This window comes from Plasmodium gaboni, chromosome 10 (assembly GCF_001602025.1).
Source record: "Plasmodium gaboni strain SY75 chromosome 10, whole genome shotgun sequence".
Classification (NCBI taxonomy): Eukaryota; Apicomplexa; class Aconoidasida; order Haemosporida; family Plasmodiidae; genus Plasmodium; species Plasmodium gaboni.
The window spans coordinates 1,273,393-1,285,527 of record NC_031490.1 but is presented as its reverse complement, the minus strand read 5'-3'; the positions used below and the strand labels follow the sequence as shown (position 1 = coordinate 1,285,527).

Sequence of the window (12,135 nt, the reverse complement as noted above, 5' to 3'; positions counted from 1 at the left end):
TTATTTTCGATTTTTATTCTCTTTTAATTCTTAATTCAAATAAGAAGAAATGAATATTATTAATTATTTTTAAAATAGGAAAGAAGGAAAATACATGATAAACGTATGTAATATATATATATATATATATATATATATATATAATATACAATGTATGTATATTAAAATGAAATACTTTTAAAATAAGAGAAACGCTTCAAAGGAATAATGCATATATATATATATATTTTTTTCTTTTTCTTATGTATATATATTTTATTATATTCAATATTCTTTAATATAATTTCCCATTTTTCTTATTTTGGTATAATATTTTTTTTATTTTTCTCTTTTTTTTTTTTTTTTTTTTTTTTTTTTTTTTTTTTTGGGTTTTTTTAAGAATGACAAAACATAAAAAAATAAATTTATGAAGCAAAATTTTAAAATAAAAAAAAAAAAAATTAAATTATAAAATATTAACACACTTTTTTCTCATTATGTTCAATCGTTTATTTGAAAATTTTGAATATAACTTTTTCATAAAAAGAAAGAAGATAAAATATGATACGAAAGATGGACAATATGTGAAACAAAATACATCAAAAAAAAATAAGGACTATTATAATATAATATTCTTACTATCACTATATACCATACAAGGTATAATAAAAATATTACATTTGAGAAGATATAATATTCGAAATATAACTTTTTTTTTAAATAAACACAAAAGAGAATAAAACATATATGTATTAATATGTATATAATATGTATATAATATATATATATATATATATATATATATATATATATGTTTATGTATTTATTAATTACACATTTAATTTGTATCATTTTTTCTTCAAGGTGTACCTATTGGGGTTTCGTCCGTAGTACCATTAATCATACAAGATAAAGTCAGCTATTCTCAATTAAGTATATTATCATTAGTTAGTTTACCTTTCAGGTAAAATATATTACACTTTTAAAATATTTGTGTACCCCCAAATAAGTCTATATATATATATTTATATATGTGTATACGATTAATATTTTTTAATGTGTATCATTATTATATTTTGCAGCATAAAATTATTATGGGCACCTATAGTTGATTCGGTATATAATAAAAGAATTGGAAGGAGAAAAAGTTGGATAATACCACTACAGGTTGGATTTATATTTTCAAATTTTTTTGAATTATGAAATAGATATCTACAAATGGTTTATACATATAATTATATATTATTTGTATATACGAATTATTTATTTTATATTAATTTTTTTTTTTTTTATTTATAAATTATTTTTTTTTATTTTTTTTTATTTTAGCTATTTTGCAGTTTTACGATGATATATTTTAGTAATAATGTCAGTATCTGGTTAGGGGAAAAAGACAATATTCCAAATTTATTTTTCCTAACACTTTTTTTTCTCCTTCTATTTTTTCTAATGGCTACACAAGATATTGCCGTGGACGGATGGGCGTTAACAATGTTATCTGAAGAAAATAAAAAGTAAAAATGGAATAATACGACACTGGATATAAATATACACAATTTGGATATAATAATTATATATAATGATTATATATATATATTAATATACACATGATCATATTTGATTTATTTATTTATTTTTTTAGAGCGGCCTCTACATGCAATATACTGGGACAGAACATAGGATATTGCTTATCGCAATTATCCTTTTTAACATTAAATAACAAAAATATCTGTTTCTATATATTTAAAAAATATATTAAGTTTATGTATTTAATATTCAATAAATCAACCTATTATAGAAATATGTATGAAAAGATGGATCTTTTATACCCATCATTTCAACCATTTGTTGATATGAAAAAATTTTTAAAATTCTGGGGGACATTTATACTAATGCTCACTATATATACGTGCTTTAAGAAGGAGAAGTCAGAACACGATGAAGAAAAAAATAAATTAAAAAATAATAATGAAATGGATAATTATAATATTTCAGAAGGACAAAAATTTGACGATAAAATGAATAATGAAAAAATTAATAATCCTAAAAAATTAAATAACCAAATAAGAACAAATGAACATATAAAAATAAATGATATAAAACAAACGAATATTCAAAAGCAATCTAGTGAAATAAATGAATTTGCAAATGCAAAAGATACGTATAAAACATTATACGAATTATTATTTCTACCTCCAATGAAAATATTTATTATTTTATTTTTAATTAACCGTTTACCATTTGCTTCTGTAGAGGTAGGAACAAATTTTAAAATGTTAAAAAGAGGGATAACTAAAGAAGAATTTGCTCTATTTAATCCATTATATATACCTGTATCAATTATATCCCCAGCTATTATTGGGAAAATTATACAAAAAATGAAACCACTGGATGTTTATTATTTTGGATATGTATTAAGATATTTTTCAAATATCATTTTATCTACTTTACTACCTATAACTAAATACATGTATTCAAATAAAATAGAAGGTACAAATATAAAATTTTATTTTTATTACATGTATATATTTATGGCACAAGTTTTTAATCATTTCTCAATCGATTTAATGACTGTTTCATCGGTAAGAATATAAAATATATATATATATATATATATATATATATATATATATATATATTGTAAAATATATATATATATATATATATATATATATATATATATATATTATATACTGTAAATATATTCACTTGTATACGTTCTAAAATATATTTGTACAACATTGTAAAATATTATGATATAACAATTAGATATACACATATATACATGATGCATTTCTTTTTATGTTTAGATGAGTTTTCAAAATATAATATCAGATCCTAAAATAGGAGGGACATATATGACCTTTTTAAATACCGTAAATAATTTGGGCTCACACGTAATTTGAAAATATACTTACACATATATGTATATATATTATTATGTGATATAATACGAATTTGTTTGTTTTATAATTTCCATAATATGTCTTTTTATTTTTATGTTTATTTTTTCTTCTTAGTGGTCTACTATATTTTTATGGCTACTTGATTACACTGATAAGGAATTTTGTTATAAAGGTATATAAGATTTTTTTATTTTTTTTTATATTATATATATATATATATATATAATATATTTAAATGACAATTTTTTGATCTACAGGAAAATGTGTGCTAGTTGATGGATTTTATATTCAGATGATATTGTCCTTTATAATTGGAATAATAATCAACAAATATATTCTAAGTTTTACGAGAAAGCTACAAGTAAAAATGAATATATATTTTTATTATTATACATTTTATTTATTTCTATATATGTGTACTTATTCCTGAAAAAATTATAGTTCATCGAATTTCTTATATTCTCTTTTTTTTTTTTTTTTTTTTTTTTTTTTTATAGGCTTTTCCTTTAGAAGACTGGAGAACAAAATATATTGGAAAAGAATTTTAACATATACTGATTTAGAAATATTGCAAAAAAGTATTATCAAATTGATTAAATTTAATTATGTCGATTTTATTTTATCCATATGTTTTTTCTTTTTGATTTTTTCAAAATATTATATTTTTTTTTTGGGATAAAATATATAATCAATTTAATTTAAAACAAAAAGCTATTTTGTAATAATTACACACGGAATTATAACAGAATATTATTAAGAAATTAATAATACTTGGCATAGCATAAATAAAAAAAAAAATATTTTGTACATAAGAAGAGAATATAAGACTAGCACTTATTACTGTGCAAACACATCAAAAAAAAAAAAAACAAAAAAAAAAATCATAAGAAAAGAAAAGAAATAATCTTAAATAAATATATTCGTAATATCATATATATACAAATAAAATTATTTATATATTATTTATAAGAATAAAGATATATAAAAATATTTCACATATATTATATATAATATATATATTTATATACATAATTCTGCAGTACCCAAAAAACAAAAATAGAAAATGATAAAATATAAATTCCGTATTGAATTAATATAATATTATTATAAATAAGATTTATAAAAAATATAAATATATATATATATATATATATACATATATTTTGGTGACTTTTATTTTTTTTAAATTAAAATCTTAAATGAAATTCAAATATCCTTATAATATTTCCATATTTATAATATTAAATTTGCAAATATTATAATATCTATATATCTAATTCTTTTTCTTTTTTTTTTTTTTTTTTTTTTTTTTTTTATGACATTATATTTTTGTTTATTTAAATTTTTCTTTTATCTCAGTTTTTATTTATGTAGCACCTTTATTTCTTTCTTTTCATTCTTTCTCCTTTCTTTTTTTTTTTCCTTTTACTTTTTTTTTTAGTTATAACAAACCTATATATCACATATATATATATATATATATATATATATATATATATATATTAATTTGTTCTAATCATATTTTTAAGTATAAATAAATGTGGAAAAAAAACATATGTAATTATTACATATTTGTTTAATATATATGTATATAGGATTATCTATCCTTTAACTATATGTAACAAATACACAAAATAATATATTGCCTTATAGAAATTCCAAAGAAATAAAAAAAAAAAAAGAAAAAAAAAAAAAAAGTTATTTTTATTAAAATAGTTCAATTAAATATAATAAAAATATGATACCCAAAAATAAATTGAGCGATATATGTACAACACTCACATTAGTAATATATAACATTTAAAAATATGTTTAAATATGTTAATAAAATATTTGTTTACCCCAAACCATATAAATATCCATAAACACTATAAGAAATATATATATATATATATATATATATATATATATATATATATATGTATATATATTTGTTCCCTTTAATTGTACAGGAAAAAGCTAAAGAAGATATAGAAAAAGAGTGTAAATTGGTTGAAAAACAAAAACAAAAACATGATGACGAAAAAGATGAAGGACTGAGGATTGATGGAAATGAAGAAAAGAATGGTATTTAATATATGACAATAAATATATATATGTATGGTTATATGTCTATTCTCAAACATTTATGAACAAATTTATATGTGTGTAAATATAATTATATATATTATAAAAAAAAAAAAAAAATTGATATAAATTATAAAACCAATTTAACAACTTTTTTAGTAGACGAAAATAGTGACGAAGAAGAAATTAGAAAATGGAGAGAAAAAAGACTTATGGAGTTTAAAGTAAAAAAAAAATCATATACAAAAAATATATATATATATATATATATATTATATTTATATTAAATTATTTATAATCTTATTGTATATTGTTTCGTTCTTTTATTATTGTATTTAAAGAAAAAAAGAGAATTAAAAAGAGATGGAGTTTATACAGAAGTCTGTGAAAAGGACTTTTTACCTTCAGTTCTTAAGAATCATAATGTAGTAAGTGGATTTCTTAAAAAAAAAAAAAAAAAATAAATAATAAAATGAAATGACATAAAATTATTCATATTTTCATTATTCTCATTTTTTATAGATTTGTCATTTTTATGATAACAGTTTTAAAAGATGTGACATTTTACACTCTCATTTAATCAAATTAGCTAATAAACATTTAGCTACTAAATTTATCAAGTGAGGAATTAAAATCATATATCATCTTTATATAAAAAAAATTAAGAACTTCATATATTCCATAAACTATTATATATATATTTATATGTATATATGTATACATTTCTTTATAGAATGGAAGCAAAAAACTGTCTGTTTTTTATGAATAAATTAAATATTAAAGTTTTACCAAGTTTATGCTTATTTATTGATGGAGTGTTGATACAAACTTCTGTGGGGTTCGAAGATTTTGGAAGTAAAAAAAAAAAAAAAAAAAAAAATATACATATAATATATAAATATATATATATATATATTTCATGCCTTATTGTATTATGCTTTTTATTAACAGATAATGATAACTTTAAAACAAAAGATTTAGAAATGTTTTTATACAAAAAGAAAGTTATAAATAATTTGGTAAGATAGTTAAAAAAAAATAAAAAGCCAAATAAAAAAATATAAAATAATATAATAATAAATAATTATTAATAAAATAAAAGCTATGATTTTTAAAATACAGAAAAAATAATACATGTAATTAATATAATAACGATGATATTATATACCTTGAATTTTTTTTTTTTTTTTTTAATAGGAATGCAGTGATAGTGATGAAGATTTTTAAATATTTCTATATTAATTTATTATTTGATTTTTTTATTTTATTTAATAATGCATACCATTTTTTCAAATAAATAAATAAATATATATATATATTACATATTTGAAATAATATAGTTTACCTTATAATTATTTGTTTTATATACATTTTTATTATATTTTCTTTTTTGTTATCTTTATATTGTCTCATTTTTTATAAAAACTTATAATTTCTCCATTAACAATAAGAAATAAAATAAAATAAGAAATAAAACTATTTTTTTTTTAATTTTTTCTTCTGAGAATTAATTTGTTTTTGTCTACTTATTGCCTTACTTTCGCTTATATAAAATAGCATGGGATTTTTTTTCTTTACTAAATAAAAAGGATATCTTAAATAAATTAAAATTTTATAGGCATGTAACAACTTCTTTTTATAATTATTCATATTTTTAAGTAAGCTATTTTCATATTTTAAACCAAATAATATATCAGCATTATCCAATAATTCTCCATTTTTTATACTTTCATCATATAATTCTTGCGGCAAATTTTTAATAGATTCGAACACCTTTTCTTTCATTTTTTCCAAATGTTTCTGATATTTATTTTCTTCTTTCTAAAAAGGAAACAAAAATAAGACATATAACTATATATATATATATATATATATATATATATATATATTTATATGTGTGTTCATTTGAAGTGTCATATTTTATTGTAAATCATATAAATTTTTATGTGTATTATTGATGTCATATATATATATATATTTATGGTATAAAAGTTAAACTTGATTACACTTACTTTTCTCAAAAGTTCATATATTTCAAACCTCTTCTGATATTCTACCCTATCTTCATAAGTATCAGTTGGATTTTTTGGACTGAAGATTAAAGCTAATAAATAATCTAATTTACTTTTGTCTTTGAAAAATGATACAGTATCAACAACATACGCTGGAGGAATATAAGGCAAATATCGAGTTTCTAATAACTTATCTTTATCATTAACACTGTTATGAAAAATTAAAGGAAAAAAAAAAAAAAATATATATATATATAATATAATAATAAAAATTAAATATTTTCATAATAAAAAATTACGCTACACACAAAAGCATAACATACATATATATATATATATATAAACATTTTAATAATTTAATATTACACTTCTTTTTTTTTTTTGTCCTGTGTTTTTTTCTTTTTAGCTGGAGCCCTCATAGGTATAAATGTTATACAACACGAATTTCTGTTCCATAATAGAATTCGTGATAACATTTTTTTTTTTTATATTTGGTACCTGATTTATTTGTTTTATTTCATTTATCCGAAATTCAAAATTATATAATATCTTAATATATATATCCTTTTATCATTATACCACATTTAATCCATTTCCTTTATTTAATTACTGTTATTAATTTCTATACATAAATATACATACATGTAACACATTAAAACATATATTCATGTGTTAATTACAAATTTGAATCTTTATAATTAATGAATTTTATATTTACATGAAAAATATGAAATAAATTAATAATTTTTTAAATCATAAATTATTTTAATTCAAAAAATAAAAAAAAAATATATACATATAATGTATACATAAAATTGTTATATGAAATATTAAGGGCTTGTATACACATTACAGATGAAATTTTCAAATTATAATCTTGGAGCCTTATTATTTAATTATATATATATATATATATATGTATATATTTTTCTTATTTTAATTACATATATATATGTTTTTATATTTTAAAAAAATATATTGTTCCAAAGTGAAAAAAAAAAAAAAAAAAAAAATAAGAATAATAATTCAAATATAATAAAATTTTTCATGATTAAATAATTATTAGATAGAACTATGATAATATAATTAAATTTCATATTATGACAATATAAGTCATATGTATATTAATTTTATTTTAATATAATTTATAATAAAAATATAAATTAATTTTAATTTTTTTAATTTTTTATTTTGAATGTGTATAAAATATAGATATTATATATATATATATATATATATATATATATATATTTTTAATATGTTTGAAAAAATAAAATAATAAAGTGTTAATTGATACTTCATATTTATATTTTATTTTATTAATTTAATTTTGAATTATATAAGAGTATAAAAAAAAATTATACATTTCATTTATTCATGAAATCGTATATATCATTTAGGTCATCAAAAGAGACATTATTTTCATCCAAATTAGATAACATATCTCTCATTAAAATCATATTCAATATATCCATTCTTTGCTTATTTCTTCTATTAAAATTATTTTCGGATGCATTTTCTTCTCCCTCTGGTGATTCAAAATTATCTTCATCATACTCATCGTCTTCATAATTTTCATCATCAAAGAAATCATATTTTAAATCCTCATCATCATCATCTTCTTCATCTTCATCTTCCATATCTTCATAATCGTCATCTTCTTGATATTCTTCCTCCTCATCAGCTCGTTCTTTTAGCTGCTCGTCAACATCGTCTTTTTCTTCATCTTCAGCATCGTCCTCATAATCATCATCTTCGTCATCACTTTCAAAATCACTTTCATCATCACTATCGTCATCACTAAATTCTTCAAATTCATATTCCCATTGTTTGGGTAAATTTTTACCTTTGCCTTTATGTAAGTCATACATTTCATGAGGCATTACTACTAGACCTTTTAATTTTTTTTTTTGTTCAGTGAATTCCAGCATACTTCCTTTTTTTCTACTACGTCGTCCTATATTTTCTGGTTCCTTACCAGTTGGTTTCTCTACCTTTTTAATTTTAATAAGTGACAACGTTTTATCTCCATGTTGTACAGTCATGTGTTCTGTGTCATCTGTATCTATTATATATTCGTATTCCTTTTTCGAGTATACATTATTATCATTTTCATTTTCTTTTTCCGGTTCCACGTTTGTTGATGAAGTTGGTTCTTCTGTATATATTTCCTTTTGTTCAGTGTTATATTCATTTTCGTTATCTTCATAAGTTTCCATCATTTCATCCATATACTCATCGTTATTTTCTTCCATTTTCTCTTGGTTCATTCCTTCATTTATTACCTCTTCATTTTCATTATTAGCATCATAATTTATATATACGTTATTATTATTCATATCAGCATTATTATCATTTATATCAGCATTATTATAATTTATATCAGCATTATTATTATTATTTATATCCGCATTATTATTATTCATATCAACATTATTATTATTCATATCAACATTCTGGTTATTATCAATATTATTATGCATATTAACATTAATATCATTATTAACATTATGAATCATATTAAGATTATCATTTAAATTATAATTAACATTTATATTTTCCATATTATTCAAGTGATTATCCACTAAATTATTTTCCTCAACATCACTTTGAATATCATTTATTAATAATTCTTTTATAACTTCATTGTCATTTAAATTTTCAAGAATTTCATTTTCTTCATCTTTTATTAATTCTACATCAGATTCTGAAATGTTATCAGGTATTATACTATATAATGTATCATTACCCGATGTAATATCTGTTAATGTTTGAAGACTTTCTATTAGGGATAAGTCTGTCTGACAATGTGGAGAATTATTAGAGTTCTCATCAACATTATTAAACATATTTAAATAATCAGATAATTCTTCTTCTTCATTTTCTATATTATTACTAAATAACTTACTTTGAAATTCTTCATTTTGTGATATAAAGTTTTTCTTTTCATCATTTATACTACAAGTATTATGTAATGTACATCCTTCATTAAGTTTTACTTTTGTATAATTGTAATTACTGTCTTGATCATTTTCTATAGTTAATTCATTTTCTTCACACAATATTAATATATTTAAAATTGTTAATAAATATAATATAGGAAAAAATACTTTAGTCATTTTTTCCTTTTTTTTTTTTTTTTTTTTTAATTAATACACAATAAAAAAAAGAAAGAAAAGAAAATTTTTTAAAAAAAAAAAAAAAAAAAAAAAAAATTTTTATACACAAATCATTATAACCCTTAGTAAATATACTTTAGTGATTCTAAAAAAAGTTAAATTACAAAGGTATCATACTTGAATTTATAAATGAATTTAATAACAAAATAATATAAATTTATTTCTCTAGTTGTGATATAAAATAAAAAAAATAACCATTTCATGTAAGCACATATAAAATATCAACTAATAATTATTTGTAGAATTATTCTACACATCTATATATAATATATATATAATAAAATAATAGTTAATATTTTTCATACATAATTAATATATATTTATATATTTATATTTTTTATCTTTATTTTCTTAAATTTTGAATTTATAATAATCTCATTAGGGATATAATATTTAACTAATGCCCAACATGCATTTTAGCATCTCTCTTATTTTTGTAGTGTTTTACCAAATATAAAAATAATAGAATAAAGATCATTTAATGATATGTATTTATATAAATATATATATATTTTTTTTTTAATTACTAATAAAACTAATTGTTATATATTTTATTAATAAATTTATCAAATCTAATTACCATTTTCAAAATGAATCCTTTTTTTTTTTTTTTTTTTTTTTTTGTCACTTTTTCTATGTTATGTATAAATTATTATTATTATTTTTTTTTCACATCTAATAATAAGAATAAAAATAATATACCAGATGTTTCACATTTTGTACTATAGGTTTTAGAAGAAACAATAAAATTATCTGAAAAATATGCTTTTTACCTTTTTTCATTCTATTGACATGTAACCTATTTAAAATAATTTCATAACCTTTAAAATAAGATGAAAATTAAAACATAACAGGATATTATAAAAAAAAAAATAAATAATAATTAAATAAAGGTATATAAATTTTTATTTTATAGGTGTGTGCAAATCGAAAATTATTGTTCTTTAGGATAGAAAAAATAAAATAATTTTTTACATTTTTTTTTTTTTTTTAATTAGAATTTTAATAAAATAAAAATTTTTTTTTTTTTTAATATATTAAGAAAAAAATAAAAAAGAAGGAAATTATAAATTTAATTCTATATTATTATGAATTAAAAACTTGGAGTTTTTTTCCTTTTTCTTTTTTTTTTTTTTTTTTTTTCCAATATTTATATATATGGTTCCCATAATATTTATGGTTGTACACAAAACAAGAAAACTTTTCCTTTTCTCTAATAAAAGTACTATTTTGTGAATTATAATAAATAATTATATATATATATATATAAATTTATTTATAAATGAAAAAAATTCATTTCTATAAACTACTTAATATATACATATGTATATTTATATCTTTAATATATGGCAATTTATTATTTATTTAAACATACAAATTATTTATAAAACAGGAAATTATTTAAGGACAAATATTTAGTTTTAAATATATTATTTCCGTAATTACTTTCATGCAATTTTTTTTTTTTTTTTTGTTTTTGTTTTCTTTGAAAACTCTTTTTATTTTAATATAGTTTTATCATGGTAGTAAAAAAAAAAAAAAAAAAAAATTTTTTTATATATAATTATTGAAAGTTTATTTGTAAATAATATAATATATATTTATCTAATATATATGCATATATATATATATATATATATATATATATATATATATTTTATTATTAATCAAAAATAAGGATAAAAAATTTTATACACATATATAACCTTATAGTTTCATAAAATATTTAGTTATATCTTCAGATAATTCATTTACGATCTGTACAATTTCATTGTCTCTGCCAAATATATGAAACACTGATTTTTTGAATTTTTCCTTTTCCCTATTAATATGCTTAACATTTTTATATTTTTTAATATGCTCATCATACAAACTTTTATCATTTGATATTAAATTATTATCCTTTGTTTTTTCATATTTCTTTCCTTTTTTTTTTTCTTCAGATAATTCTTCGGATGATTTTTCTATTCTTTCATCTAAATCATCTAAATT

The 12,135-nt window shown here is 18.2% G+C and overlaps 4 protein-coding genes across 5 annotated transcripts; 2 read left to right on the top strand and 2 right to left on the bottom strand.

Moving 5' to 3' along the window:
* Positions 1-476: 476 nt before the first annotated feature.
* On the top strand, positions 477-3,433 carry PGSY75_1036800 (putative acetyl-CoA transporter; the record flags this gene model as incomplete). Its single annotated transcript, XM_018786127.1, has 9 exons — positions 477-639; positions 844-943; positions 1,062-1,146; positions 1,309-1,493; positions 1,622-2,561; positions 2,790-2,876; positions 3,000-3,057; positions 3,143-3,246; positions 3,383-3,433. The coding sequence occupies 9 exons, from the start codon at positions 477-479 to the stop codon at positions 3,431-3,433; spliced, it is 1,773 nt and encodes a 590-aa protein (XP_018641744.1).
* Positions 3,434-4,623: 1,190 nt separating this feature from the next.
* On the top strand, positions 4,624-6,179 carry PGSY75_1036700 (putative phosducin-like protein; the record flags this gene model as incomplete). Its single annotated transcript, XM_018786126.1, has 8 exons — positions 4,624-4,671; positions 4,838-4,952; positions 5,112-5,176; positions 5,294-5,380; positions 5,475-5,572; positions 5,686-5,807; positions 5,904-5,971; positions 6,150-6,179. The coding sequence occupies 8 exons, from the start codon at positions 4,624-4,626 to the stop codon at positions 6,177-6,179; spliced, it is 633 nt and encodes a 210-aa protein (XP_018641743.1).
* A 249-nt stretch (positions 6,180-6,428) lies between these two features.
* On the bottom strand, positions 6,429-7,440 carry PGSY75_1036600 (hypothetical protein; the record flags this gene model as incomplete). Of its 2 annotated transcripts, none has more annotated exons than XM_018786125.1 (3): positions 6,429-6,769; positions 6,961-7,172; positions 7,331-7,440. In XM_018786125.1, 3 exons carry the CDS (start codon positions 7,438-7,440, stop codon positions 6,429-6,431), a joined length of 663 nt encoding a protein of 220 aa, XP_018641742.1. The 2 variants fall into 2 exon arrangements, with proteins under 2 accessions (XP_018641742.1, XP_018641741.1); XM_018786124.1 differs by having other exon boundaries at positions 6,429-6,773; positions 6,965-7,172.
* Positions 7,441-8,331: 891 nt separating this feature from the next.
* PGSY75_1036500 (putative protein, unknown function) lies at positions 8,332-10,083 on the bottom strand (the record flags this gene model as incomplete). Its single annotated transcript, XM_018786123.1, has 1 exon — positions 8,332-10,083. The coding sequence occupies one exon, from the start codon at positions 10,081-10,083 to the stop codon at positions 8,332-8,334; it is 1,752 nt and encodes a 583-aa protein (XP_018641740.1).
* Positions 10,084-12,135: the final 2,052 nt, after the last annotated feature.